The sequence below is a fragment of the Fopius arisanus genome, unplaced genomic scaffold (assembly GCF_000806365.1).
Source record: "Fopius arisanus strain USDA-PBARC FA_bdor unplaced genomic scaffold, ASM80636v1 scaffold00014, whole genome shotgun sequence".
In the NCBI taxonomy this organism is placed as follows: domain Eukaryota; kingdom Metazoa; phylum Arthropoda; class Insecta; order Hymenoptera; family Braconidae; genus Fopius; species Fopius arisanus.
Window position 1 is genome coordinate 1,030,064 of NW_011887753.1, and position 27,753 is coordinate 1,057,816.

Below are 27,753 nucleotides of genomic sequence, written 5' to 3' on the forward strand. Positions count from 1 at the left end.
AGGTCGGATTATAATTTGTACAAAATACGATTACAAGTAGCGTTGTAACAACAATTTGCAATAGTTAAATATAATATGTATATTATGTATATTCTTTATTTATAATATGTATAATTTTTCATCTTTATTTATAACTTCATCATTTTGTTAATCTATTTATTCATCAATAATGCATGTAATCGAGCTTGAACGATCGTCTTCGTCCTTTCGCCTTCCCAATTAATTAACAAATTAGACACTCTCCCTATATCAACAAAATCTAAACTCCATTAATATATCATCAACTGGTCGCTCATTAAATTCTATTATAATTCCCATAATCAACCAGAAACGAAAACGATCGCAGCAGTCAAAAAGGAATGTCATGAATTCTAGATTTGTTTATTCACTCAATGGGATATTAAAAAAACCGTAAATTATTGATAATAACAGGACTAGGCGGACTAGACGCTCGCCGCCACCTTAATCAATAAATCTATCATCTTTCTCCCCGGAATTATTTTTCAATAAAATAAGGGACAAGTGGGGTAAATAGGGTAAACAATTGGAGAGATCACTCGATAAATTATTGATTACAGTATTATCGTTAATTAATAAGATATGATTATTGTTTGTGTGGGGGTGAGGCATCTCAAGGCACACCCGCCTCCCGTTCATTCCTCTCTACTTTATATTTTCTCTCTTTGTTAATACTTTTTATTTATTTTGTTTAAGACAGCTCCTGTTATCGATAAGACGAGGTGGCAGCTTCCAGCACCTCACAACGTCAGGGCCACCACCCTTGACCCTTGTGCGCGGTTAATTATTTCTTTCTATTATTAATCGATTAGTCGATCGTTGAGACATTGTCAGTCAGTCGAGAATCGAGCGAGCCCGGGAGAGCACTCCATCGACAATTATTTATTGAAAATTTATCCTCCAAAATACCAATTTCTCATTAAATTACAATAATTTTATCTTCTCGTGAATTTATTATTGTTTTTTTTTTATCTAAAAAAATCGACATTTTTCCATTTTAATGATGGATTAATTAAAAATTCATGTAATTTCAGGGAATTTTTCAGGAGATGAATTTTTAATTTATTTATTCCATTCATCTATCAGTCAGGATGATTCAGGGTAATCACTTATAAATAATAATTTATACTCCGGGGATTTCAGGGGATCATTCGAGAAAAATAAAAAATGGAGCAACTCTCCACGTGCTACCTTGTGGTCTCTCGACCTTGAGCATTTCACTCAACATCGTCTCCTCGGTGGCTAGATTGATCCTCAGATTACACGCAGGCCGAGAGAATAACCGAGTGTCGTATCCCGGGGAATTAAGAGTGCCTGACAGTGAAATCGATTTCGATGGATAATCCCAGTACAAAAATCGAGTAAATAACACCGCAATCCTTCAAATAAACTAGCATTTCCACCCCTCAAAGCGACTAATCAATCACTAATCAATCATACAGATAATTTGATCAACGCATCGAAATAAAAAATGCCTGAAACAGAAATTTAATTTGACCATGATTCCCATCAAACCCGATTTCCTTAATTCTCAAGTATTCTCACTCCTCGACGATGTCTCCATTCCCCATCCCCAAAACGTCAATTGATTACATCTTAATCGAGGCGGCAGCAAGAGCAACAGCAGCTTTAATCGATTACATATAACTTACGCAATATTCACTGAATTATTTCCCCGACAAACCGACTGAACGAAAAAAAAAAAAACCCCGATAAAGTATAAAAACGTGAACATAACATGATGAGTAACACGTTCGATGAATGAATTATTTGTCACGAGACCGTGCTGATACCCAGTCTTAAGACCATTAAAACAATGGCTGAAGCATTGGCTCACTTGCCCAGGCCAAATTTCATAAATATGAGCTCTTTACCTTTGGAGAGAATATCCCCACCAGCACTTGCCCCCGCCATTTCCGTAAATTTCTGCATTAGATTTGGCCCAGCGCTTGGCGGCTGCTGCTGCTGCTGTTGGCTCTGATCCGGTGGTTTTTGAGCTGTTGGAATAACCGCTGGTATACCCCTCATTTGTTTACTCGTTTGTGGCCCCTGTCCTCCCTGCTGGGGTCCATACTGTCCCTGCTGCTGCTGCTGTTGAAAATTCTGCTGGTATCCCTGTGGCTGCTGCTGGTACCCCATGCCCTGCTGATAGCCCTGGATATTCTGCTGCGGGTGCTGTTGATTTTGCTGGCCCATGCCCTGCTGATAGTCCTGGGGATTCTGGAACTGCTGGGGACCACCCTGGAGGCCACCCTGGAGGCCACCCGACATGTTACTACCAGCGCCCCGATTGCCCACGCCTCTCCCCCTCCCCTGCAATTTTCCATCAGTTATCTGATTTAATTTTTTCCCTCACGTTTTTTTTTTTGACACTACTCAATCACTCCTCATTTATTATCGGTATTATCTGGAGTTGGTTTTTTTTTTCAAGTTGCTAGTTTTGCTAGGTTCGAGCGAGATGTTCAGACATCGTGTGGTGTGTGAGTCGTGGACATTCAAAGCTAGTCGTGTGTCTTCTTGGTTTGTTGCCATTGTGTTGGGAATTTGCTGGGCTTTTCAAGATTCCAAACATAATATGCAAGTACAAAAATTGTGGGTTAAGCGGTGGGTGGGACGCATGCCGTGCGGGTTCGTCTCTCGTTTCGGATTTTTTATTTTTGGATTTTATTCCGTTTTTTTTTTGGGCCTGAGGGTGGCAGGGGCTCCAGAGAATTTCTCGGTTCAAAAGGAGTTCTCTGATTTATTTAGATTGAAATTTCCAGGAGTTGAGTCATTTGCAGAGTGAAATTACCGGTTTCTCGTAGAATTATTAGAAATTTTTTCGGATTATCGCAGATTGTTACGAATTGTATAATTGTAATTGACGGATAATCGAGAAATTCTCATTTTTTATATCTGTTCGGGGTCTACAATTCGATTGATCGATAACCGCAGGACTCGACATTCATAGCAGCGTGATGGAGGGCACGAGGTAAGCGATTAATTGCGGAATTATGAAAAATTACAGACAGTTTGATGGAACGATATTACCAGACATTACTCCTCAAGGAAATTCCCATCGAAAAACGACTCCCACCGATTTTAATCTTGAACCTTGAGTAATTAAATAATTACAAAAGCGCAGAAACCTCATATTTTCCACGTTAATCCCATCAACGATTTTCTTTTTTATGAAAAAAGGGGAATCCTGGAGGAAAGGGTGTAGAGCATCTCCAAAAGGTGGAGAATATTCGGAAAATAAATGGCAATCCAAATTATTGATAATTAATACGGAAATTCCATCGAACTGTCGTAATGAAATAGGAAAAAAAATAGATTGAGTTGGGAATAGGGTGGACTGATAGGTCGGAGTGGACATACTCACCTGCTGCTGGAGGTGGGGTGGTCCACTGGCCTGCTGATGGGCACTGTGTGAACCCATGACACCTGTACCTGGACCACCGTGCTGATTAGACGTTGTAACAGTGGTGTAGCTGTGGTGATTCGCTTGTTGGTAGGCTAGATGCGGTGGATTGTTTTGTTGTAGTTGGTTTTGTTGTTGTGGTTGTTGTTGTCTAGAGTCTAAGTGACAGACAGGGACAGACACAGGCACAATGCAGGCATCTAGCAACAGAGAAGAGAACAGAACCGTGTTGTCATTCATGGCTCATTTTTTTCTTCTATTATCTTTTCGAAATTGAATATCAACTTGACTCGTTTCACCGACATCGAAATCGGACAAGTCCTTTTACCCTCATCATCTCTAAAAGAACTTGTCCTCGTAAATATCAGCCCTTCACAGCTAATTATATTTAATTGACACGTCTTGTCGTTCGCAAGAGTCAAACGAGTTAAATTTCTACAATAATTACCCGATAATTGATAAAATCATGGAGATAACGAATTCGTGTGTCCATTTCACTTGTACTGTATGAAATTTTTTTTTTATTTTTTAAGATTTAATTTGAGACTAGCTGTTGGTTTGATGATTATTGGTGAAACGATGGAATCGTAATCGCCAGTGAAATGGACAGGTAAATAGTAAATAGTAAAATGGCCAGCATGACAACACGAGACGAACGACAATCATGTGACACGACGACCATCGACCAGTTCAGGCACACAGAGAGAAAGATATAATAAATATATCACGTAATGATAATTCAACGAAATATCTTTCTTGACACATCGATGATCAATTATTGATCTGTTTAATTTATTTTTATATAAAAAAATGCAGCAACACGATCGCAGATAATAGTGGATCCTCGAGATAAAAAAATATACAATATAAATGAAGATAAATAAATCAGATATATCGATATATTTTTGTACAGAGAATACAGTAGAGAGACAGATAATTAATAGAGAAGTATAACGGAGCAAGGAAAATGCTCGAAGATAGATAGACATAAAAAATATACATACATATATATGTTTCGGGGATATATATGCATATATTATCGGTTATTAATAAAATACACTCAAAGCAGCGTGGTGTTAATTGCATTTTGTCGTGTGTTATCTCTTTCAGGTGTTATTGAATAATTATTTATTTGCCTATGTTGCATGTTTTTGTTCAGGTGTGAATTTCAACGATTGTTTCTTGCTTTTGTCTGTTGCCAAAACATTTAGGTGAACAGTGAATCTGAAAACAGTGGCTGTTACGCTACGATCCACGATGATCAAACGATCAAACGATCATACGATCGATCATTCGTATTATTCAATGGATTATTTATTGATTCATCCAGGAAATTGGCCTGTGACCCTTTCAGCCTGTCGTCTTGGCACATCGAGTCTCGTGTCTTGTGTCGCTGCTGTGGGATTTTTTTCCATCAATTGGAAAATCACCTGGGGTTTTTTATCGCTCGATCATCGACGGAGACGGGGGAATTCCCGGGATAAATTTGGGGGATTTTTTCTTTTTTTTTCGTTGTGGGGGATGTATTAGAATTAAAATTGTGTTTTTTTTTTTGGAATCAATTGTTATTGTGGTGGTGGATTGTTATTGTTTTACCTTTGTTGCGGCGGTGCCCTGGAGTCGGGGGTTCTCGTGGTGGCGGGGGTGGGCCTCGTGCACCCGGACCCTGGCCTCCCCCTGGTGGCTTCCATCCTGGCTTCGTTTGCTGACCTTTACTTGGGCCTGCTTCTGTCACGAAATTACTTGGTACTAGGCCCCGTACACCGTCTAATTCACCCATGTAGAAGCCATCGTCGTCCATGTCACCGTAAATGTAGATTTCGTTTCCCGTTTGGAAACGCAGCTCCACAGCCTGACAACACATTTATTCCAATCGGTTATCCAATCAAATTTATTATCCATTTTCTTTTTCTTATTTTCTTATTTTATGATTATGACATTATTATTATATTATAAATAATGTCTAAAATATTGTAATCACTTCTTTAAAACAAGGAATAGAGAGTAAAAATGTCAGTATTAAACATGATAATTTAAATGATTTTTCATATTAATAACAATTTATTACAAAAAACGAATGAATCGTATGAATTTTTCATACCTCAGCGTCGACATTCGGGGAAACGACCTGGGGATCGTAATCGTACAGAGCGATCATCTTCTTGACGGGCATGTTGGTATAGATATCCCCCCACCTGTCACCCTGGCCCCTCCTGCCCTGTCCCTGGGCCTGGCCCTGAGGCCCAGCCGGTGGATTCTTCACTTCCTCAACCATATTGTGAGGTACATACCCCTGTCTACTCCGACATTCACCCCAGTAGAATCCGTCGTCGTCCTTCTCCCCCCAGACCTTTCCACAAAAATCACCCCATGATCCAACTGCAAATCCACTTCAAGCCCTATCATTTTCTCAATGACCCAAAAATACTCTCACTGAGAAATTAAACTTTCATTTCAATATCTCCCGATAATTATTCTGAATAATTCATTATAGCTAATTAAATTTCCCAAGAAAAAGAGACTAAACTATTAGAATTGTCAATTATCAATTGACAAAATAAAAATCGAAATTATGAATTATGAATTGAGTGAGTTGTGACAATTGAAATAATTTCAATGAATCGACGAATTTATTACGACTAATGGAAAATGGAAATTGAATTTCTCATTGATTTTTGATTACCTTGATGGTATCGCCCTCGGAGAAGGGCAATTCGATGTCACAAGCGTCAGGATTGGGTGACATTGTCGTTGGATCGTAATCAAAGAGCGCGATAAACCACCTGACCCTCTTGTTCATTTGTTGGGGCCCAGGATGATGAGGATTGCCGGGGCCCTGATTCCTCCCACCCCTGAACGTCGGTCCTCTCCCCCTTTGAGCTCCTAAATGCAAACAATCAGTATTTCCTGGTGAATAAAACCCTCCGACGAGTGCAATAGTTACCTTGCTGATCTGGGCCGTAATAAGGCTCCTGTCCCCTGGGCCCCACCATCCGTCCAGGCATGTGAGGCCCTTGAGGTCGTCCAGACTGGGGCCCATACCTGTGATGACTCGAATGGTGCTGACTCATTCCTCTTCTCCTCGTTGGATCATCCTCTTCACTATAATTTCCTTCACTAGCCGAGTCTTTCGTGATTTCTGGAATCCCTGGGGGAGATTTACCAAAAATACTTTTCATTCTTACGTCTACGAAGAGTGAAATTAATTTTAGAAGTAAATAAATCACTGAGTTAAGGAGTAATTCATCCATTCGCAGATAAATACCTTGTGGAGCTAATAAATAAATTAATGAATAGTAAATTGGTGGGTAGAATCGGTGAAGGAGGATAGAGATAAAATGATAAAACAGAGAATTTTAATCTCACCCATTTGCGATAAACTCTGGCCCGGATATATCTCCTTATCAGACAAGTTCTCATCAGTCTCAATAATAATTTGTCCATGGGCATCAACCCTGGGTGGTCCATGTCTTCTCATGTGCGATGGCATCGGTGCACCGGGATACCTCTGTCCCGTCTGCATTCTGTGATGATCCTGCATCATTCCCTGCTGCATCTGTCCTTGATCCATGTGACCTCCATGCACCATAGCACCACCTCTCAGCACATTGCAGGGTATTGCTGTTGCACAGCTGTCACCTGACTGGCTCTCACGACTCTTAGTTCTCACAGTTATAGCTTTTGGATTCAATCCCATCAATTTGTGAATATCAACAAGTGCATGATCACCAGTTGGACTGTCAACGTCAGTGACCTTCTTGCCATCCGCGTAAACCGCATAACCGGTGACGGCCGAACCGTTTAGGGCAACAGGCTGCCAGGTCACTAGCAAAGTGCCGTCCTGCGGTCCAGCCTCCACCTGAATAAGGAAATTAATAAAATGAAATTTCACTGAATACTCACCCCTCATTTCGACTTAAGGAGATCCAAAATAAAACGCTAACTCGATGGATAAATCAACACCCAACAGGAGCATTTGGACCAATTGGTTTCACTACTCTAGGGGCTAGGTAAAAATAAACTGAAAAAATGATTGAATTAAAAAAGTCAGTGGAATAATTAATTGGTAAATAATGTGGAACTCCGAACGCTAGAATCTCCTTAAAATTCAAATCTACACCTACAATGAACCTTTTAAAATTTATCCACTGCCCTCTGAATGAACATTTGACAAAAGCATTACATCTACATCAATGACATGATCGATTGAAAAAAAAAATGGGTAATAAATAATTCTCAACCTGGATATCGACGGGTGGATCCGGCAGGCCCTTTTGGAGGGTCTTGAAATGTACGTGGCAGGCAAGATTATTGTTGGACTGGGTGCTTTGGTCCTCGAAGTGTGTTGCTCGTAGATTCTTGGCTTTAACAGTGACACGATAAATCGTTGATGGTGAGAGGCCAGTTATAGTGTGACGATAAACGCCTGGTTTAACTGTCCTAACTTCAACATTGTTAACGCACACAACGTGCTGGTGATTGCTGTTACTGGGTAGCCACGAGATAACTGCACTCGTTGCTGTTACATGCGATGCTTTAACTGCTGTTGGACCTATTGCAACGTCCTTACCGATCACCATTGTACAAGCAGCATCACGAGATGTTCGTCGCGAATGAGTTACTGAACGAACACTTATTCTGTGAGGCTGCAATGAATTATTATAGCACATTAATCGTTATCATTCACTTATTCTTTCGACAGATAAATAACTAACCCGAGTTGAGTCAACTCCTTCCACAAGGGCTCGTGTTCTTTCAGTAGCTTTAACCGTCACCTTCAGCACCCCATCAACGTAGACGTGATAAGACTCGAGCTGGTGGGAATTATCTGGTGCTGTCCAGTTGATAAGAACACTCTTGTTGAGTTGTCGCTCGAGGGTGAGATGCTGGGGCGCCGGTACTAGGTCCGAAAACAGGTAGACTTCTTCAGGAGGAAAAAGACAAGACAAAGCCTAGCTGTAGCTAGATACCTTCTTCTAATCTAATCACTAAAGCGAGCGCCTACGAGCCATCGAACAACTCAAATACACGGGAACAATGAGACATCGATTTATTGTTCTTTGGTGATTTTTTTGTCAATCTGCAAGGACACATCTCACTGCTGTTTGTCAAATGTGAGGAAAATCAAAAAGACGTCAAGCTAGTGGGGATTGCATGCCCTTGGCCTGGCCCATCATCCTCTCGACATCTCTCACGTCGAGGATTCGGAGAATTAACGAGTACCTAATTACTTATACTCAATCCATAACATTAATCACTCTGGAAAAACGTGCAATCAGGTAAAACTCCAGCACAAATCAGGAGTTCGTGTCTAGAGGAGTGTCCACTGAGAAAAAAATATTCCTCACTACATGATATATCAATATATTTTTTTTGAAATGTTAATCTTCCAAATCTGTTTAAAAATTATTAAATTTCGATGTATAATCGCGTTGATAACAAAATAAAATGTGAATGAATTAATTTTTTAATCATTTTTTTCCGAATATTGGAATTTCTACGCAAATTTATGTCTTGAGTCCTAATAAATTTATAAATAATTTGTTCTCAGTGGAAACAAGCAAGTGGACAATTTTTTCCATATATTCGTTAACAAAATCGTCCAGTTGTACATCCGTGACATTCAATTCCTCAAAATATATTATATTTCGTCACTATGCCATTGAAATTTGAAAATTTCCTTTCCGCCGAGTGACGAATATTTTTTTTCATTCAGTCTATTCGGTCGTAACGCATTTCCTCACTGACTAATTAACAACAAAATCGTAATCACGAATTTCTGGCGGTGCGACTCCGAGTTATACCAACCTGGTGGCTCCTGTTCGTCCTCATCCGCGATGTTGTCCAGCTCTGCGTAGGCGGATAATTCAGTGTGACGATTTCTGTTGCCCTCCTCGAGTGCTGCCAACTCCAGATCGATATCCTGGAGGTAGCACTGAAAATTAATATGTTAACACAATTTTAAACGTGATTTAGTTGCGGCAATTTTCCAATTATCCGGGGATTAAATTCTCGAGGAGGTGGAAAAATAGATTCTCCTCGGGAAACTAGTGATTTCACCTCAAAACCTGCACTAAATAATAATCGAAATAATTTATCAGAGGAATTCCTATAATCATTCGTAAAATCATGACAACAACAACTCAAATAAATCGAGTTATCGCGGAATATCCCTGAATTCACCAGAGATATATCTCATATCATTGACGATTTAAATTCTGAGAGGGTGAATTTTCTGGAGATGTTGTCTTTGGAGGATTACGAGGTAGAGATTAAATCGAACGAACTGCATAAAGCACTCAAGGAGTTAGAGATTTTTATCCATTCTAATGGATTTATGAGCTGTTGCATTGAGAGGATGTAAAATGTATTCTCACTTGAGGGATATTCGTGGAGGCGGCATCGTCGACGTCCCTGAGGCCTAGGACAGCCTGATGAAACTCGAGGAGATCATCGCCGACGAGTTTCTGCACGAAATTAGCTGGAACGAGTCCCCTACGTCCGTCGAGGGTCTCAGCATCAAGGATTCCGTCCTCATCGGGTTGTCCCCACACCAGGAGATAATCACCTCCCTGTACCGGCAGCTCAGCCTCGGGATTTTCATTGGGGGAGTGCTGAAAGGGCTCGTAACTGAATCTCGCGATGTAAACGTAGCACCTCCCCTTTCCTGGAATGTCCAGCATGTCGACCTGGCCCTCTGGCAGTATTGTCTCGTTGGTGAGACGATCCAGAGGATTAGTCAGAATGCCTGTGGGTACCTTTGGCATTTGCCTGGGACCCAGGAAGTGATGACCTGGAGTTGGTGTCGCTGTTGGGGAGCTTGCTCGCAGACTCTGTTGAATCTGATGGATTATCGCCTGCTGGTGGAGCTGATTGGCCTGTGATTGGGCTGACAGCTGTTGCATTGCCTGGAGGGGGTCACCTATCGCTTGGAGGAGACCGCTTGATGATGAACCTGTCGATAATTGATCAATCGATTTCTTCAGATTTTCGTTTGACTGAAACCCGACCTCTTCTACTCTCTAATTCCACCATTCTATTTTTTGATCTTTCAGCGAAACCACTCGACTCAAGAAAAAAATAGTCAAGTGCTTTTTTATAGCCCATTAAATTTCCAACAAAAAATACTTTTTCACTTTTTCTCGTAAAATCAATAGATTTCGCGATCAATTGGCTTCAACAAAAACAGGGAATTCAGGCGCTAGAGGCAAAGTGTAAAATGTCCACTTTTTCTTTAGTAATTTTTTATGAATATCGTGGAATCTGAGAGAGATAGCGAAATTGTTGTAGAATATTTTTTGTAGGGCGGAATGAGAGCTACAAAAAAGATGGTGACACAATTTTTCGTATCTCTTCTGTATTCCAAGATATTTCTCGAGAATTCTTTACACATCATTTTGTAAGTAGTAAATAGCAGCTCTCACCTGAACTGACGCCAGATGTGCCAAAAGCATTGGTCCCCACTGTTGAATACGTCGATGGAGTCGTGGAAAATGTGCTTTGTACACTCGAATAAGGAAGCATAGGCTGGGGAGTACTGGTGAACACAGCAAGTGCCGGATGGTACGATGATGATGAATACGGCGTCAACGTCGCCAGAGTAGTTTGTGGTAAATTCGTCTGGGTCACCGTGTAGTTGTGCTGACCCAGTTGATGAGCGGTAGCATAACTACTGACTCCAGATGTGAATGTACCATTTGGATGAGACGTCAGTGATAAATTTTGATAATTCGTACTCTGCAAGATGATTTTTCCATTTAAGAACATTTTTCCATTCATCACTCGTTAAATTCCATTCAATAATAACATCAAAACCTCTTTTTATTTTCTCCGTCCAGATGAACCAATAAAATTTTATGAGAATTACCATTGAGGGATTTCAAGCAGTTAAATTTTTATATCTCTAGTTTTTATTAGAAAATCCATAATGATAAAATAAGATAAACAATTGATACAATTGGATTTATCATCTTGTATTAATGATATTCACCTGGCTGCCATTGAGTTGATAATTCTGTCCAGCCTGTGCCGTTTGGCTGTAATGAGGAATGACAGTTTGACTTGTTGAACCGAGATACGAGCTAGACGAAGGCAATTGTTGTGCCTGCGTTGCTGTTGCAGGCTGCAGTGGTTGTTGATACGTTTGCGTATGTGGATAACTCTCCTGGTACTGATTGCCAGTGAAGTGGCTGTGCGTTTGTTTCTGTTGTGACTGGCTCTGAGAGGGTAGTGCACCCTGTGAATGAGAGCTGGATAATTCACCGTGTGGTTGATGTCCATGGGAGTGTTGCTGCTGATACTGCTGGAGCTTCTGCTGAAAGGCTGGCTGAGATTGGCTCGTTGACAATGACGGGGCCGGTGGGATTGGCTCGTTGTAGTGATATGGTGGTCCATTTGGTGTTAATGGTGGACAACCCGGCATCAGGGGTGTCAGGGGCATCGGCGAGCCTGCGTACTGCTGGCAGCCACAAGATATTCATTGTCCAAGTAATAAAGGATTATAAATCCCCGAATATCTCCCAATCTAACAGTCATACCCAAATTTACCATCGAACATATTTTCCAGAGCGGAATGAGAGCTACAAAAAATGTATCGCAACGATTTCTCTCTTTCTCTTAGATCCGGAGATATTACCGAAAAACTCAGCCATCAGTTGAATTAACTCAATTGATTTGTGGCTTTTATTGTTTCATTATTTATTCATATTGGGCGTAATTGGAAATTGTAATTTTTTATGGTGACTGATAAAATTGAAGGAACTTGAAGGGAATTCAGGGAAAATTAATGGGATGTTAATGCGATGGTAGAATTGAGAGAAATTTCGCAATTGGAAATGAAATGTTGATTTTTTTGAAAACTCACGTGGGAGGATTGAGAGGTCATTCCTAGGTTCAAGGCGTGAGGATGTGGTGGATGTTGATGGGCCAAGTTTGATAGGTTCTCGGCACTGGACCTGAGGATACCCGTCGCTGACGGCTGCTGTGTCGTCACCGTACCTCTCGCCTCCAGCTCGTGGAGAATCCTGCCACTGGTTATTTTAATTTAGAAACAAACCAGTGAGAAATGATCTCTCTATTTTACCTGCTGTCCTGCTCGATCTTAGCTATGATCCTGTCAATCTCTGATCCAGCTGGTGGCCAGGTTGTCCCAGTGATACTCGATGTGTGCGATGCACTTCCTGGGATACGACTTCTCGCTCGTCTGACGTCCGTCAACTCCAGGGACAACTCCTCGTGCTTCACAATCTGTAATTCTTTCTTCTTCTCCAGCTCTCGTATTTTTGACTGGAGTGCCTCCACGGATTCAGGCCCCTGGTATCTACCTGCTATCTTATCCCGCAGCTGGTTCTGTGCTTCGGCGTGCTGACGCTCCAATTCTCCCCTGCGAGCCTCCGTCTCGCGCATTTGCTGATTAATTTCCCAGATTCAATGACAGATTTTTTATAATCTCTTATAATTCCCTCAGCCCCATAATAAAAATGCCCGACAAATTTTTGCCACCGAAATTCGCATTTTGGTAATTTTTCTGGAAAATTATCGATGGGATTGACGTGAAAAATCATGACGTCTTTCAATTTTAGAGATTTCACTTGAAAATTGCATGTGTCATTAAACAATGACAACAGAAAAATCATTGAGATTTTGATTTCGTGTCAGTCATCGAACGAGTGAAGAAAATTCACTATTTCCACCGGAAAAATAGGATCGTACGATTTTCTGGGGGAAATCCTGACAGTGCAACTCTTTAATAAATCCGACATTTTGCTTCTGGGGTTTTTCCGGTGATGAAAATTGTCTGCGTGGCATTAATAAGGGAAATTGGGTGGTGGAACTGAATCATTATGAAGGAAATACGCCGCCAGCAGCTTGTGGACGTTTTTCCGTTTGTTTCTATGACTTTTTTCTCAAATGTCATTGTTTTATCTAGTTCTAGATTCATTGCGAGTCCTCGATAATTGGTCTCTTGGTCTCTCTAGATTAATCCCCGATTCTGAACAATCCCGATTTGTTATCGATTATTCCTATTGAATTTTTCTTATAATTTAATTTTTTATTCCCCGAAATAAATTGAATGGAAAAATCACATCTTGAGAAACAGAAAACACGGTTTTCCATTTTTCTTTCAAGATCAATATTCTCCCAATTTCTCGAATTGTTACCTAATGATGCCTTTTAACAAATACATTTAAATAAATTTATTAATTACTGCATTTATTCGTGCGCAGATACAAAAGAATTGAAATTGCAACGGAAAATTGGGCGACAGAATTTTCGTCGATGACAGGCGTAAAATTGGAATGAATTAATTTCAGTATTGACTCATCATTCCCGGTGTACCGGTAATTTATGAGTCTTCTAGTGGATGGGAAGAGATATTTACCACCAGGATGGTTTCCATCTCTTTGTCCTGCATGACGGCGTTCCTCCCGGAGGTTCCGCCGAGGACAGCCCCTGTACCCAGGTAATGAGTGGCCTGAGGTGCCGTGGACCCGCCACCTCCAACGCCACAGCACTGAAACAGAGGCTCTAGGTGTTTTTCAAAATCATCAAGAGAATTTAAGAAAAAAAAAGCGCAATTACCTCTAATTATTAGCATGCGACAATTTAAATGGATTGAATGAGTTTTTTTTTGAGAATTTTCTTGTGCAGAATTTTTTATTCACAGCGCATGGAAAATAATTTCTACCAAGTGGTTTTTCATCTTTATGACAAAATTTAATCGATAATTGATGACACACATCCGCCTGAGAGAGAAATATTGAGGAAATGTTAGGTCTACGAGCTACACTATCGCCTTTTTCCTTTACAAATTTATTCACAGCGACTTCTACATTCGATTAATCGTTTTTAATCGTTTCTGTGGGATTCTGTACTTTACCACTACTCATTAATATGATCACTAGGTTTTTTCTAATTAATTAGCCGAGAGTTGTGGAGATCATTTGGATTGCGTGAATTGATTCGAATCATTTGCGTCAGTGATTCGAAGGGGAATTCACCGACGAGGTAGAGGTGGGAATATCTCCGGAGTTTGGGGAGATAGAGAATTTTTTGAGAGGACTTTTTTGTGGAGCGAAACGAGAGCTATGAAAATGGTTCTCACGAGTATTTTCATATCTCTCGCCGTTTCGATGATATTCTTGAAAAAGTTCAGACGTTTTTAGTCTGAAATTTTTGAAATTAAATGGAAAGTCTCTTTTCGTCGGGGATTCCCATTCTCTCCGCTAATAATTCGTTCCACGAATTTTAGGTGATCTTCGGGGTCTGACCTTGTATACCTTGTAGGTATATGAAGTGCCGAACGACATATCGAACGGCTCGTCACCCCTCGGCCCGTGATGATCGTTGTTCGCGGATTTTTAATAACAGACTGGGCTGAAAATAAATAATCAAAAAGGAAAAACTGCATCGAGGGACATCGAATTATTTTCCCTAAACAACAGTCAAACTCCCGACTCAAAAACCTGAAAATTTTCGCTGTAATTATCCCCTCGAAAAATTAACTCGACACTCGTTAATTTAATTAGCAGAATTAATTTTTCTCAGCGCCCTCCCTCCCTTCCCACACCACCCACTAATTATCACGGCAATTCCACGGTTCGTCAGTCCATAAAAATAATTTTTCACGACGACAGTGAGAATTAAATCGACAGAAAACAATAATTAATAATTTAATAACAAACTCGTAAAAGTACGGACAAGTCCATTTCGACAATCGCCAAGTTTTCCGTGAATATCTCAGAATCCAGAAAAGATACAAAAATTTTCATCACCACCTTTTTTGTAGAACCAATCAAGTGCTCCAACAATTGTCATTACAAAAAATCGTCTATCTCACTCAGATTCCCGGATATTCCGGCAAAAAGGCTCAACGATTCAATTAATCTCCGAATTCTTACGAGATCGCTCCTTAATTGCGCCGGGTAATTCGATAATTAATCAAATCGGCTCAGAAAATTGGAATACAATTTTTCCTGGGGCTCGACTCATGGCTGATGAATTGAAAAATTTTAATGCATCAAGGTGGAATGAAAATATTGTCCGATTAACGCGGAGCCGTTACCACTGAGTCGCGCACATCGAGTTGTACTACTGTAACCATCCATCTCCGTAATTACAGTACATGCATGACCGAGAATAAAGAAATAGAAGAGAACATTGAAATACTATAACATACAATCGTCTTGTTTGTTCTCGTCATTCCGGTCGTTATTGTCGTCAGAGGATAATCAAGTGCACATGATTCACTCGCTGTCATCGCGTGATTTATTAATGAGTAATTACCATCAACAAATTAATTAATTCCACAAACCAATATCCCCGAAACGCTCCTGAAAAATCCTCAGAAATATACGAAACATAATAAATAAATAACATAAATAAAAAATGGAATATGACATGACGAAATTAGAGTGAAAATATCCGCAATTGGGGCAATTATTTATTTAGACAATCCTTCCTCCATTTGTCCTTGAATTACTGATAAAATACCTCCGCAAATTTAAAATATGATCTTGAAAACAATTTTTCATACTTTTTAGGTTTCAATTCTGTTCGTTTACTGGCGTTTGAGAAAGGCTTCAACTGACGGATGTAGAGAAGACTTTAGACAATTCAAAAGGATTGAAGTAAATTTTTCCCGGAGTGACTCGACTGTTCATCAAGCCCCAGACATTTTCCTTTTCTCCAAAATCTCATCACTCGTGTTACCATTTTTTTTTTATTCACCGGGTAAACCAGAAAGAGGGCATGACACACTTGGAATCCCCGAGGCTCGAAGGGAGTAATCGACTCGCTGAGATCGATCGGCCCTTCGAGATTCCCCGAAAATCAACCCCGACGTAAAAACGATTGAGTCAGGAAAATCCCTTGAGTTTACCACCGGGAAATTCCGGGGTTAAACGTCGACCGATGGAGATTAGCCCAGAGCATTCGTACACGACTGTCTAAAAACAGTTTCTATTTAAAGTCCAAACGGGATGATACTGAGGTCAAGAAAAACGAAAGGTAACCGCAAAAATCGGCGGATTAAAAAAAAATCGTTATCCCCCTAGAACCACCAGATAAACCCGAAATAAACGGACAAAAGAGGAAATAAAATGGCAAAGGCCAGATGACATTTTAAAATCGTATAAAAAATAAATTATACCTGCAAAAAAATCGGTAAAAAAATTGGAAAAATGTATTTCCCGGGTGTAACCTCTGGAAAAAAATCGGACTGATCGATTTTTCTTCAGAGAAATGGGGAAAATGGGGAAAAATTGTTGAAGAACCGGGAGTTTCACTAGATATTTTACAGTAGAAGATATAAATGGTTAAGGGAATTCTAGGGGTTCGTAGTGGGCCCTGAATGGTGACGGCACTGCTTATTGATCTCAACCACCAAAGATACGTCGAGTATACATATACGAAAGTCTAGCCGGGCGTCACATACCACTTTGCGTGCCACCACCGGCCACATCAAGTCGCACCCACTGGCCAAACATTATTCTCAACAAATGAATGTCATCATCTCAAGAAAAAAATGGGATGGGAACTGAAGATCCACCCCCAGGGTGCGAGAAAATGTCGAACGAGAGGAATAACGAGTGATAGAGGTAGCACTCCGGGCGGCCATGTCCCTCGTCTGGGGCGAAAGCCTCATCTCAACATCCATCACACCGAAAAACAATAACCGATATGAAAAATAATAATAAAAATAACCGAAGAAAATGACTATTTAAAATGCCAGAGCCAGTGCTCCATGAATCTCTCACACACTAATTAATAATAATCATTAAATAAATGGCACTCACGATGACGGAGTCGAAGGGATTGTGGCAGGCCAGGGCTGCTGCTTTGATGTCAAATGATAATCCTCTACAATGATTCGTAAAAAAAATGTGATCTCCACTTGTGCTCCAGAGGTTGATTCTCCCTGGAGTTGGTGATACCAGTGACTCAGATCAGCCAGAATAACAACGAAAAAGAAAAAAAAAAATAACTAAAATAAAGTAAAATAAATCACTTCACTTCCCTTAGACTTTTTCCCCCAGGTATATTCACAACCTCACAAGTGCAATCATGTTGGGGGGAATTTATGGTGTGCCGTCTGGAGGGCCGCGGAAAAAAGGCAGGGCCGATGGAAACTCGTCGGGTGGCCTCTCTCACGGGTTTGTGTGACGATCCGTTCCCCGCGGTGTGTAGAGAATATATGGGGAGGGGGTGATACGAGGGGATGGGAGTTTGTAACGGGTGGGCGGTGGGCTGTTGGGTGGGTTTGGCGAAGAGGAGGATGGAAAATCAACGGGTATACGCGAGCAAACGAAAAAGCTCTCCGTCAACGCACATCGGAGACGATGCGACACCTACAATTCAACCCCGTGAAAACCACCAGTCGGCGCGATTTTCAACCCCTTGTATTGTAGAGGGGGGATGCGCCAGTGGTTCTTGGAATTGTGCGCGATGGAGGGGTGAAATCTGAAGGCTGTTATATCGCCTGCCGCCGGATATGGGTCACTCGTCGATCGATCAGAGTGGGAGAGCTCCCGGCCCACACTCTCAAAACTGTACAACTTCTTTCAGTGAAGACCAATCAATAACACAACCCCTCGCAATCTCCGATCATTTCCCCATAAACCCCATTTTCCCACCCCCAATCACCGATCATCCCCCACCGCATTTTCAAAATTTTTATTAGTTTTATTATCTTAGTTGTTTTTACTTTTTGAGTTGTCCGGTGGATTCTATGGGGAACGATTTATTTTTGCATTTAGCAATTTTGGGGATCGATGTAAATATCGATCAGTAATCGATTCATTGATTTTTGAGAATTCCTCTTGGGGCCTTCCCCGCGTTTTGGGGGAGGTATGTAGGGGGTATGTGGGGGTTGTAATTGGGTGTGTGCGAACATGGATCTAGGGGTTTTTTAAAGGACTCTTAAATAAATGGGGAAGGTTAATAATTATGAAGGAATAATCAATGAAAATCAATGAAGTAATGTGATAAATGATAGATAAAAAATCATTCTTGAAATACAATTTTATTTTCTAATTTTGAGGAATTAACAGGAGTGAGGCAATTTGATTATTAATTTTATTCAGTTTATCCGTAATTGCTGATTAATCTCCGAAACTATGGATTTATTACAAAAACAGTAGAACACTTTTTTCGAGCGAATGAAATCCCCGATAAAAAAGATCTTTTCAATTTTCATCGTAAAATCGTTAATTTCCGAGATATGGTGCTAGAAATGAAAAAAAAAATCCACATCTCGCGAGACAATAATTTCCCATCAATTTCCCAACAAAAAAATTTTGATTCGTCGTCTCAAATGACTGATTAATTTCGATAATTAGCAATACGGAAAAAGGTGATCGGCTAATTAGTGATTACGGGGGTCTGACGGTGGCATAATTTGTCACAGCGAATGAGAAAAATCAATTAGCGACATAATAACTGAACAAAGGAGCGAGGATGAATGCGCTAGTGACTGCTAGTGATATTTTCGATGGGGGGACAACGCATGCGTGATATTTGAAATGTGTTGGGAGGGGGGTTGTAGGGGGGTGGGAGTCCCTCGGGAGGTGATAAGGGCGCAGGCGTCAAACCCAGACCCCGGGGGAGGGTACGTAGGTGGTGGACAAGTACTTTACCTGCCTCTTCATGCCGTGTGACGTCATTGACATAGGGGGTTGTTTGACGTGCCCTCTCCGTCTGTTCGACGGTGGCCCAGGGGGTGAACTGGCCGGTTCGTACGTCTCGGCTTATCAATGAACGTACGTTCAGCTTCCGGCGCAAGCCTCTACTATTCACTCACACCAAAATACATTTTTTAACAATCCACCAATCCCCAATATTCAATAACAATTACGCCATCCACTCTGATCGATATTGCATAAAAATCACCGATAAACCACGCGAATTACGCAAGCGAAAATTATTTCTGAATTTTTGTAGAAATACGAGGAAAATCATAAATTTTCTGATATTTTTTTTTATATTTTTTTTATAAACAAAATATGTTTGTCTCATTTATTATTATTGAATATATAATTATTGTTTAATGTGGAAAAACTCATTGAAGTGTCATTATCATGCCGTCAATATTTCCGGCGATTTGCATTTCACTGGTGGAATTTTTCCCTCTCCATCATAAACCGAAAAATGTAAAATCACCTCGCGATGAATGAACCGACGCAATCACTTTCCCTTCCGTAATTTTCCTCCGACCTCTCAATGTTTTCCTTCGTCTCATAGTTGCGTAAATCTGATTATACCCGTGCAATTCGACTACAACCGGTTTTCCGAACGATCCCATCGTCATTTGGTGTCAGTCACTGAGCCCCAAAGGACATTAAGTCAATCATTGGATCAATCATTCCGATTGGCATTCAAAAATCGACAAGAATTGACATACCCTGGTGCTCTAGCAGTTAAACTATCGAGACTATTAAATCTCCCGACGATTATCGACTATCAATTGACGTGAAAAGTTTATGAAGATCGAGAATAGACCGGTGTAAGACGGATAGTCAGACATTATTCAGTGGAAATTGTACAGTCGAAGGTAAATGCAATCGATGAATCGATCAGTTCAATTCCGATGAACATCAATCTAAAAAAGACCTACCTCCCTGCTAAAAACCGATTTCCTCAATTTTCAAAAAAAAAAAAAAAAAAAAACAAATACCAATTTGATTGATTTAATTAAAATCATCCCAAAATATTCGTTTAAATTCCCGTAATTTTCCGAATGGCGAGATAATCGCGTCGATCATTCTAATTAAAAATCAATGATTATTTGATTATTTAGGTTTCTGTATTGTTTTTGAGTGAATAAAATATGGAGTTGGGCCACACGATTGAGGACTCGAGAAAAAAATATCCCGAATTAACGAAGGAATTGCTGACGGAGTTGCGAATGTACTGCGAGGAAAGGGGAATTGCACAAGTGCCAGATGAGAAACTCGCGTTGTTTGCCCACAGCTGTTACTTCGACCTGGAATCGGCTAAACGATGTATGAATGTGTACTACAAGCTACGTTCAACAGTCCCAGAATTTTTTGCCAACCGTGATCCCACCTCGGATGACCTACAACATTCTTTGAAGGCACTGTGAGTTTGTTATTAAAATCCTTTAAAAAAAAAATATATATAACGTCAAGGAACTTCAGCCGAGGAACTTTAGCAATTTATTCGCAAGAGGAAATATGAAAGATTTTAAAAAACCCTCACCGAGATCCTTTTCTCGTTAACATCAGACCGTTTTCATTTTATTTAATCAACTTTATTTATTTCTCCCATTTCCGATGTTAATTATACACGTCGCGCTTGGTTAATTAACTTTCTCGAGTTGAGATACTAAATAACTAATTAAATAACTCATTTATCTTCATTAAGAATCAGGGATTGCTATCTGTTTTATTTAAACTTTTCAATTTTTTATTGAGTTTTATTTAATTTCATTTGGATTACGAAGAAATGGAATTTCGATTTTTTTTATTGGTGCCTGGAAAATAATTTTCAGATACAATTTTTGTTAAGAATAATTCTCTTGCAAGTGGAGTGCTGCCATTGATATTTTATTAAGTTTGACAATTGTCAGAAAAGAGTTGAAATCTCGAGTGAAATAAAAGGTGAATTGAAGTGACATGTCAATGTGTCAGTGGCAGTGTCTCTTATCACAATCTCGATATCTTTCGCAGTCAATTCGTGGGTCTACCGAAGCCAGATAGAAATGGCAATCGAATAATCTTCCATCGACTCGCGGATTATCGACCAAGCCAGTACATATTCAATGATGGAGTCAAGTTACTGCAAATGTCGGTGGATGCGAGTTTGTACACGGAGGGCTGCACTCCGGGTTATATTTTTTTATTTGACATGCAGGGGGTACGATTGGGCCACTTGACAAGACTATCGATAACGAGCATTCGACGATTCTTCGAGTATCTCCAGGAGGGACTGCCAGTTAGATTGCGAGGAATTCACGTACTCAATGCTGTCTGGTTCATGGATAAAGTACTGGGATTGGTTCGACCTTTCATGAAACGAGAGCTCTTCGAAATGGTGACTAATTATTTATTAATATCATCATTTAATTATAATTATCCGAAAGAAAAGAATTTGTGAAAATTCGCGGAAAACCCGGAAACCAACCGACACCAGGTAAAGACGTGTAATTGTCTCGAAGATAGTAATTGCGTTATTATTTTTTTTTTTATGTTGAATTACTCGAATTATGCAATTATATTATTATACAATTTTACCTCGTCCTCGTTGGCACTGTAATTAATTAACAATTAGGCTTTCAACGACCCTTTGATGGGGAGGAATCAATGGTGACACTCCTCGGATTGTTTCGATTACTCAGTACTCCGGGTAATTCTTGGGGAATTACTAATTGCTGGTTACGTACGTAGTCTGGGCAATTATCGAATTCCGTGTTTATTTTGTGTTTAGCTCCATCTCTACACGGGAGATGTGTCTGACATCTACGAGCACATTTCCCCTGAGTGTCTGCCGAGTGATTTTGGAGGAGATTTGGAATGTCTCGAAACACTTCATGGTAATATTTTATTTAATTTAACCCCATGTCAAATGAATTTTATCAGACGCGCAATTATTTAACTGACGGATTCAATCTTATTCTGATATTACTGCCAATTGTTCCTCAGTTTTTTCTGAATATCTCGGAATCTATCGGAGATTATCAAAATATTATAATGATCTTTTTTGTAGTCAACACTCTGTTCTATAAAAAAGGTCATTATGGGTAATGCGCTATCTCGTTTGGATTTCGCGGAAATTCAAAAGATGTGATGTACATGGGGATGAATTTTTTTTTTTTAGAGAAACACAGTCGTAGATTGCACGACCTGAGGGACTACTTCCTGGAGGAGGAGCGGTTGTATCGCTCCTGGGGATCTCTACACACTCTGCCTCCCACTCCTGAACCTCGGGAAAAATGAAAGAATGAAAATTTCCCAGAAGTTCGGGGGAATTAGTTATCTCCCGTGAATTGTCACTGTTTTTTTAATTACTGGTTTTTGCAATGTTTGTCTAACTTTTTTTTATTGTTATCACTCGTTGATTTAGGAGCCGAGACGAGGGACAAAATTATTTCATTCCATTTTAGGAGAGGCCATTTCCTCTTCCGGAATACATTTATGGCTGAGTTATGGACGCATAAAAACGTTATGACAATTTTATCACGAGTCGATCATACCGAATGAAAGTACTGATAAGATTTTTTTTTATTCCCTCCTTTAATTCCCATCAAATTATAATTTTTATCGAATTCATTGCACTGGTGATCAATAAATAATTACTACAGCATTATCGATTTTTTTTCAATATAAAAATATTAATTGCTGATGTAATAGAGAATCGGAATTGTAATTGGAATAATTAAATAATGAAGACCGGGAAAATAAAATAAAATTAAATATAATAAGACAGAATTTGGGAATCTGGGAAGAAGTGAAAAATTTGAAATCTCGAAAACATTTATTTTTATGGATGGGGTGGGAGTAAACCCCCGATATCTCCATTTCAAATATTTACCGATGAAAAATAAATAATGCATGGCACGTTGTGCAGTGGCTGAGCTGGGGCAAAACAGGAGGGTAACAATCACAGGGTGAAATTGGATTACCCAGGACGTGGGGTAAAGAAAATGTATGAATTCGTAAATACAGGAAAAAGTGGTTTTCCGCACTAACGAACGAGCGCATGACCTGCGCAAATTGCATCAGGAAACGGTGGATGGTACATTTAAAAAGTCAATTCAATTGAGTAATCCATATATAATTAAATAATTCAAGTAATTTCGGATATTCAATTATCTAATTATCAATTCATCTCATAAATTGTCATTTCCATTGTAAACTGAAATCTAGATTTAATTATCAATTATCTTCATTCACATTTGAAATCAAATTTGACAGAAGTAATACCTCGAAAAATTAATTAAGACAATTAATCCGCATTGAAAAAAATTTTTTTTTTATTGAGAATATTTTTTTTTATGTGGAATTAGGATGAACGTGGCAAAATGATTTTCTCCACTAATGAACGAGTGCAGGACCTGCGCGGACTGACGGGAAAGTGAAGAAAGGGGGTGGGCGGGGGTATTGAGGGGGAAGTGGGTGGTGGGAGGGAGTTGTGGTGGAAATGTTCGTGGCTCGCGCTGGTTGGATGGATTCGAGAGGCCGATGTTGCCCCGGCTGGTAGTACTCCAAACTCAGTCATGATTCTCATATTCACTGGACAATAGAATAATTTTTCTCGGTTCATCAATGAGATCTCTCCATTTCTAAACTTCAAAAATTGAAAATTTGTTCGTTATCCGTTTTTTAAGAATTGATTTTCATTCGATAAACTGTCATGGGGTCTGTGGTACCGGTTCTGATTGTCGTTGGAGCTGTCCTGGGGCTCGGATTTGCTGAGGATTGCAAGGGCTGTGTGCCATTGGATTCTTATTCATTCGATAAGGTATTGTTTAAACAAAAAGTGTATAAATATCATTAGAAAAACTTGGGGAGGAATTGTGCTGCATCTGTGAGATCATTACAGTTTTCATATCGTAAACAATGCATCATCCGATGAACTTACTGATTTGTTATTTAAATTTATTATTGAATCCGAAGATATGGAGTTTCAAATTTATTTCTATCTATTTATCTCCGGAATAATTAGAATATAAAATTAAATAATCAGTGCAGGCACGAAAAATAAATGCGGATTCACTCACAAATCATTTTTAATCATCGTAAAGAGAATATTTATTTACGATCTCATTGGGGATCCGGGACTATTTTTCTCGCAGGTAATCTCGAAGTTCAGGGCAGCAATTGTGAAATTCGATGTGGCATTTCCGTATGGGGAGAAGCACGAGGCATTTGCGAACGTGGCTGCAGAGATCCGAGACACCGAGGACCTTATCCTCGCGGAGGTTGGTGTGAAGGACTACGGGAACAAGGATAATTCGGACCTGGTGAAGCGTTTTGATATCGACAGGAAGGATTTCCCCGTGATCATGCTGTTTAGCCAGGGGCAGAGTCAGCCCGTCAGGCTGATGGACGGCAATGAGCCGGATTTCACTGTCGAGCACCTCAAGAGGCTGATCAGATCCAAGGCTGGCATCTACGTCGGCCTCCCTGGATGTGTAGAACAGCTGGACAGGCTCGCCGAGGATTTCAGAACGGCTCAGGAGAAGGAACGACAAGTCAGTGGATTCTCCAATTTTTTTTATCGAACTCCACTTACGACTCTAAAATTTAATAAATAATTTAAATAATATTATACATCCTCAAAATTAATAATCATTATTGTTCAGAGGATTCTTCGGGGGGAGATTGAAGGATGAGAATGATAATCGAAAATGTACTCGTTGAAATGGCGAATTCATTTTTTTTTCAGGAAATTCTGAAGAAAGCTAAAGTATTCCAAGAGACTGTTCCCGAGGAGCACAGGTCAGCAGCCCAGGTCTACGTGAAGATGATGGAGAAAATCCTGGAGCGTGGGGATGTCTTCGTCCAAAGTGAGCAGACGAGGATCGAGGGTCTGCTGAAAGGGAAATTGTCGGACGAGAAAAAGCGTACGATGGAGAAAAAACGGAATATTTTGCTGTCGTTCCATCACAGGGACGAGCTCTGAGGTAGCAATCAGGGGACGATGAACATAATCAGGGTGAACGCACTGTTGACTTGAATTTTCACGAGCTCACTGATCAAGATTTTTCTATTCACTACCATAAATTACTGTTCACGTTCCAGATCTCATTTACTTCAGATCGAAAACCAAAAGTCTGAGTTGTTGTCACAAATTTATGAATACAATTACCAATAATAATTAATTAATTAAACAATTAATCAAATAATTCATTAATTGATCAATTGCTTGATTGAGAAATTATGATCATACAATTGAAATATCGAGTATTCGATATCCAACGATTGAAAAACTTCTGTAAAGTGTGATCCAAGTACATTCGTCTCGTCGAATGAATTTGCTGTAAACTAAGAAAACCTGCAAGTCTGTTGATTAATTATATAATTTGAATAAATAACTGCCCACAGTTTCAAATATTAAATTTATTTCTCCATTGGAAAAAGAAAACTGCAATTGCATACGGCACACTTATAAAAAGAAATCACAGATAATCATGCAAACATTTATTATAAAACATTCGTTATTCCTCATCATCTCACACGGGAAATAATGAAAATGCGTTTTTAAAAAAAATGCTCCGAGAGACGATCGACGATTTGTGGGTTATAATTGAACATAAAGAATTGGTTATTAAAATTGTGAATTCAGTTTCACCTGAAGCTTGGTAAATTCGTATTGTAAAATTTGTGTACATGGGGAATGTTATCATCTAGTGACGGTCAACGTTTTGGCCATCGTTACTTGCTCTCCTTGCTTTCCTCTTCCTTCACGTCGAGCTTCTCCAACTTCTGCGTAACTTCATGAGCTTTATCGTCAGTATTATCTTTGGGTTTCTCGTCAGCTTCTTCAGCAGTCGTCTTCTGGGTTGGTGATTTTTTGACATCACTCTCTTCGTCGCTGTCATCGCTGTATGTCACGTAGGAATCGCTGTCGCTGTCCTCTTCGTCGGGATTTTTCTTTCCTGAGTATATAGAGCACTCGGTTCCAACGATTTTCTTCGCCTTCTCAAAAGCCTCTTTCCATAATGATGCATCTGAATTTTTTTTTGCAGAAATAAAAATTGAGTTATCACCCGGAAAATAATTCAGAAGTTTCCAATTTTGTCTGAAGACAAATTTTATTGGAAATTTCATGAACTATAAAAAAGACCGAGTCATTTAATTCCGGTAAATTGGTAAAATAAAATCGTACTCTCAGCATTGGCGAATCGAATGGCCAAGAGCTCAGGCTTTAGCAGTTCATCAGCATAATCAGCGAGGACACTCCATACCCAGGCGCGATCACTTCCGCAATTAGGTTTGAGTTCCATCCAGGGTGTGACAAAGTGATTGGCACAAATCTTGAGGGTTTTGTCACGTCGCATAACGACGCGGACTGTGTGCTTGGTCTTGTGTCTCAGGAGTTTGACATCACCAGTTCCACGTTCCTTCCACTCAGCCGGTTCACTCGTTGAATCGTAACGATAGAGCTTAGCCCGCCTGGAGAATAAAATAAAATCTCATTAATCCACGAAAAATCCATGTAACCACGAAGAAGAGTTTCTTGACAACTTGCAATTTGATCATCTCGACCTCGTCCTCCTCGTTACTCGAGACATCGATCAGGGGAAGGCTTACTATCGGCTCGAAATGCACGTCGACTTCCTCAGCCTCCTCCTCTCGCTGGCCATTCGTTTTCTCTCCATTTGCTTGAAGCTAGAAGTTCACAATAAACAAAGCTCCTTTTTTTCCTCACAATAAAACCGATGGATTTTTACAGATTGTCATCGTCTGATGAGTAACTTGTCAGAAGTGAAGAACAAATACTTCAATACTGATAATCGAGGCAACCGAAAAAATGTTTCGAACCCTCGCAAAAAAACCATGAATTGTCTATTTTTCCTGGGGAGTCCTCAGGTCATTAACGAGTCTAATTACAATGAATCTTTCAAAAATATTCAATATTAATCATCTATTCCATCGAAGGTCCTAAAAAAAATACCATAGATCCCGAAAGAATATTCGCGAAAGAAAAACAGAAGGTGTAAATTTGCGATTCTTCCTGCCATGCTCTAACCTAGAATCCCCGAATCCCGGAGAATTCTCCCTGGAAAACCCCAAGCCCTGAAAAAAAACCCCGAAGACCCGGGAACTCACCATGTTCTCCGGCATAATTCCGTAGCGTAGGTGAAACAGGAAAAGTCTCCGGGAAAAACTGACGTTACCAAACTCTGTCAATCGTTGTCACCAACGGATGTAATAACGGCGGGTTTATCTCAAACGTCGTCCCCATGGCCCGTCGCGACGCGCGATTGGCCGATGGCGTTGATAGTGTTGCCCCAACGACCAATGACACCTCTGCAAAAGAAAAATCGTTCTGCCCGTTAGGTGCCAGCCAATGGCGTGACAGTTGGCCCTGACGATGGCGCCGTGGCTCAACGGTCGTCTCCGTCACTCTTTCGAAAAATTCCCAAAAAAAATTCAAAAACCTGGCAGATTCCCTCGAAAAATCCTCAGTGCTCCAAAAACTGAAAAAACTCCCTTATCACCAGCTGTCATCAAAAGATAAAAAAAATCCACAATAAAATCAAATTTAAAAAAAGTGGCAATTTGAAAACTGGCGCCATTACCAATCTGCCAGTGCAAAAAACCAATCCAAAAATCCCCTACCTCAACAGCTGTTAGCGGGCACTCAAA

General features: G+C 40.0%; 4 protein-coding genes across 10 annotated transcripts; 2 read left to right on the forward strand and 2 right to left on the reverse strand.

The window, feature by feature from the left end:
• Positions 1 to 1,054: 1,054 nt before the first annotated feature.
• Rbp (RIM-binding protein) lies at positions 1,055 to 17,562 on the reverse strand. Of its 5 annotated transcripts, none has more exons than XM_011299385.1 (17): positions 17,218 to 17,562; positions 13,803 to 13,934; positions 12,504 to 12,829; positions 12,285 to 12,450; positions 11,412 to 11,876; positions 10,846 to 11,158; positions 9,799 to 10,376; positions 9,230 to 9,356; positions 8,137 to 8,321; positions 7,663 to 8,067; positions 6,788 to 7,280; positions 6,366 to 6,569; positions 6,105 to 6,304; positions 5,523 to 5,771; positions 5,018 to 5,273; positions 3,383 to 3,621; positions 1,055 to 2,331 (listed from the first exon to the last, which is right to left on the reverse strand). In XM_011299385.1, exons 2-17 carry the CDS (start codon positions 13,833 to 13,835, stop codon positions 1,852 to 1,854), a joined length of 4,719 nt encoding a protein of 1,572 aa, XP_011297687.1. In that variant the 5' UTR covers positions 13,836 to 13,934; positions 17,218 to 17,562; the 3' UTR covers positions 1,055 to 1,851. The 5 variants fall into 5 exon arrangements, with proteins under 5 accessions (XP_011297687.1, XP_011297685.1, XP_011297684.1 ...); XM_011299383.1 differs by lacking the exon at positions 17,218 to 17,562 and adding an exon at positions 14,701 to 14,778; XM_011299382.1 differs by lacking the exon at positions 17,218 to 17,562 and adding an exon at positions 14,692 to 14,737 and having other exon boundaries at positions 12,285 to 12,444.
• On the forward strand, positions 16,384 to 22,712 carry LOC105263275 (alpha-tocopherol transfer protein). Of its 3 annotated transcripts, none has more exons than XM_011299378.1 (5): positions 16,384 to 16,429; positions 20,217 to 20,518; positions 21,109 to 21,472; positions 21,866 to 21,971; positions 22,256 to 22,712. In XM_011299378.1, exons 2-5 carry the CDS (start codon positions 20,247 to 20,249, stop codon positions 22,372 to 22,374), a joined length of 861 nt encoding a protein of 286 aa, XP_011297680.1. In that variant the 5' UTR covers positions 16,384 to 16,429; positions 20,217 to 20,246; the 3' UTR covers positions 22,375 to 22,712. The 3 variants fall into 3 exon arrangements, with proteins under 3 accessions (XP_011297680.1, XP_011297679.1, XP_011297681.1); XM_011299377.1 differs by lacking the exon at positions 16,384 to 16,429 and adding an exon at positions 19,667 to 19,970; XM_011299379.1 differs by lacking the exon at positions 16,384 to 16,429 and adding an exon at positions 19,667 to 19,970 and having other exon boundaries at positions 20,237 to 20,518.
• An 896-nt stretch (positions 22,713 to 23,608) lies between these two features.
• wbl (endoplasmic reticulum protein 29-like protein wbl) lies at positions 23,609 to 25,475 on the forward strand. The gene is made up of 3 exons (XM_011299386.1): positions 23,609 to 23,899; positions 24,234 to 24,632; positions 24,827 to 25,475. The coding sequence occupies exons 1-3, from the start codon at positions 23,792 to 23,794 to the stop codon at positions 25,061 to 25,063; spliced, it is 744 nt and encodes a 247-aa protein (XP_011297688.1). The 5' UTR covers positions 23,609 to 23,791; the 3' UTR covers positions 25,064 to 25,475.
• Positions 25,476 to 25,485: 10 nt separating this feature from the next.
• On the reverse strand, positions 25,486 to 27,355 carry LOC105263278 (ran-specific GTPase-activating protein-like). The gene is made up of 4 exons (XM_011299387.1): positions 27,214 to 27,355; positions 26,633 to 26,772; positions 26,270 to 26,556; positions 25,486 to 26,111 (listed from the first exon to the last, which is right to left on the reverse strand). Exons 1-4 carry the CDS (start codon positions 27,226 to 27,228, stop codon positions 25,816 to 25,818), a joined length of 738 nt encoding a protein of 245 aa, XP_011297689.1. The 5' UTR covers positions 27,229 to 27,355; the 3' UTR covers positions 25,486 to 25,815.
• Between the last annotated feature and the right edge of the window lie 398 nt (positions 27,356 to 27,753).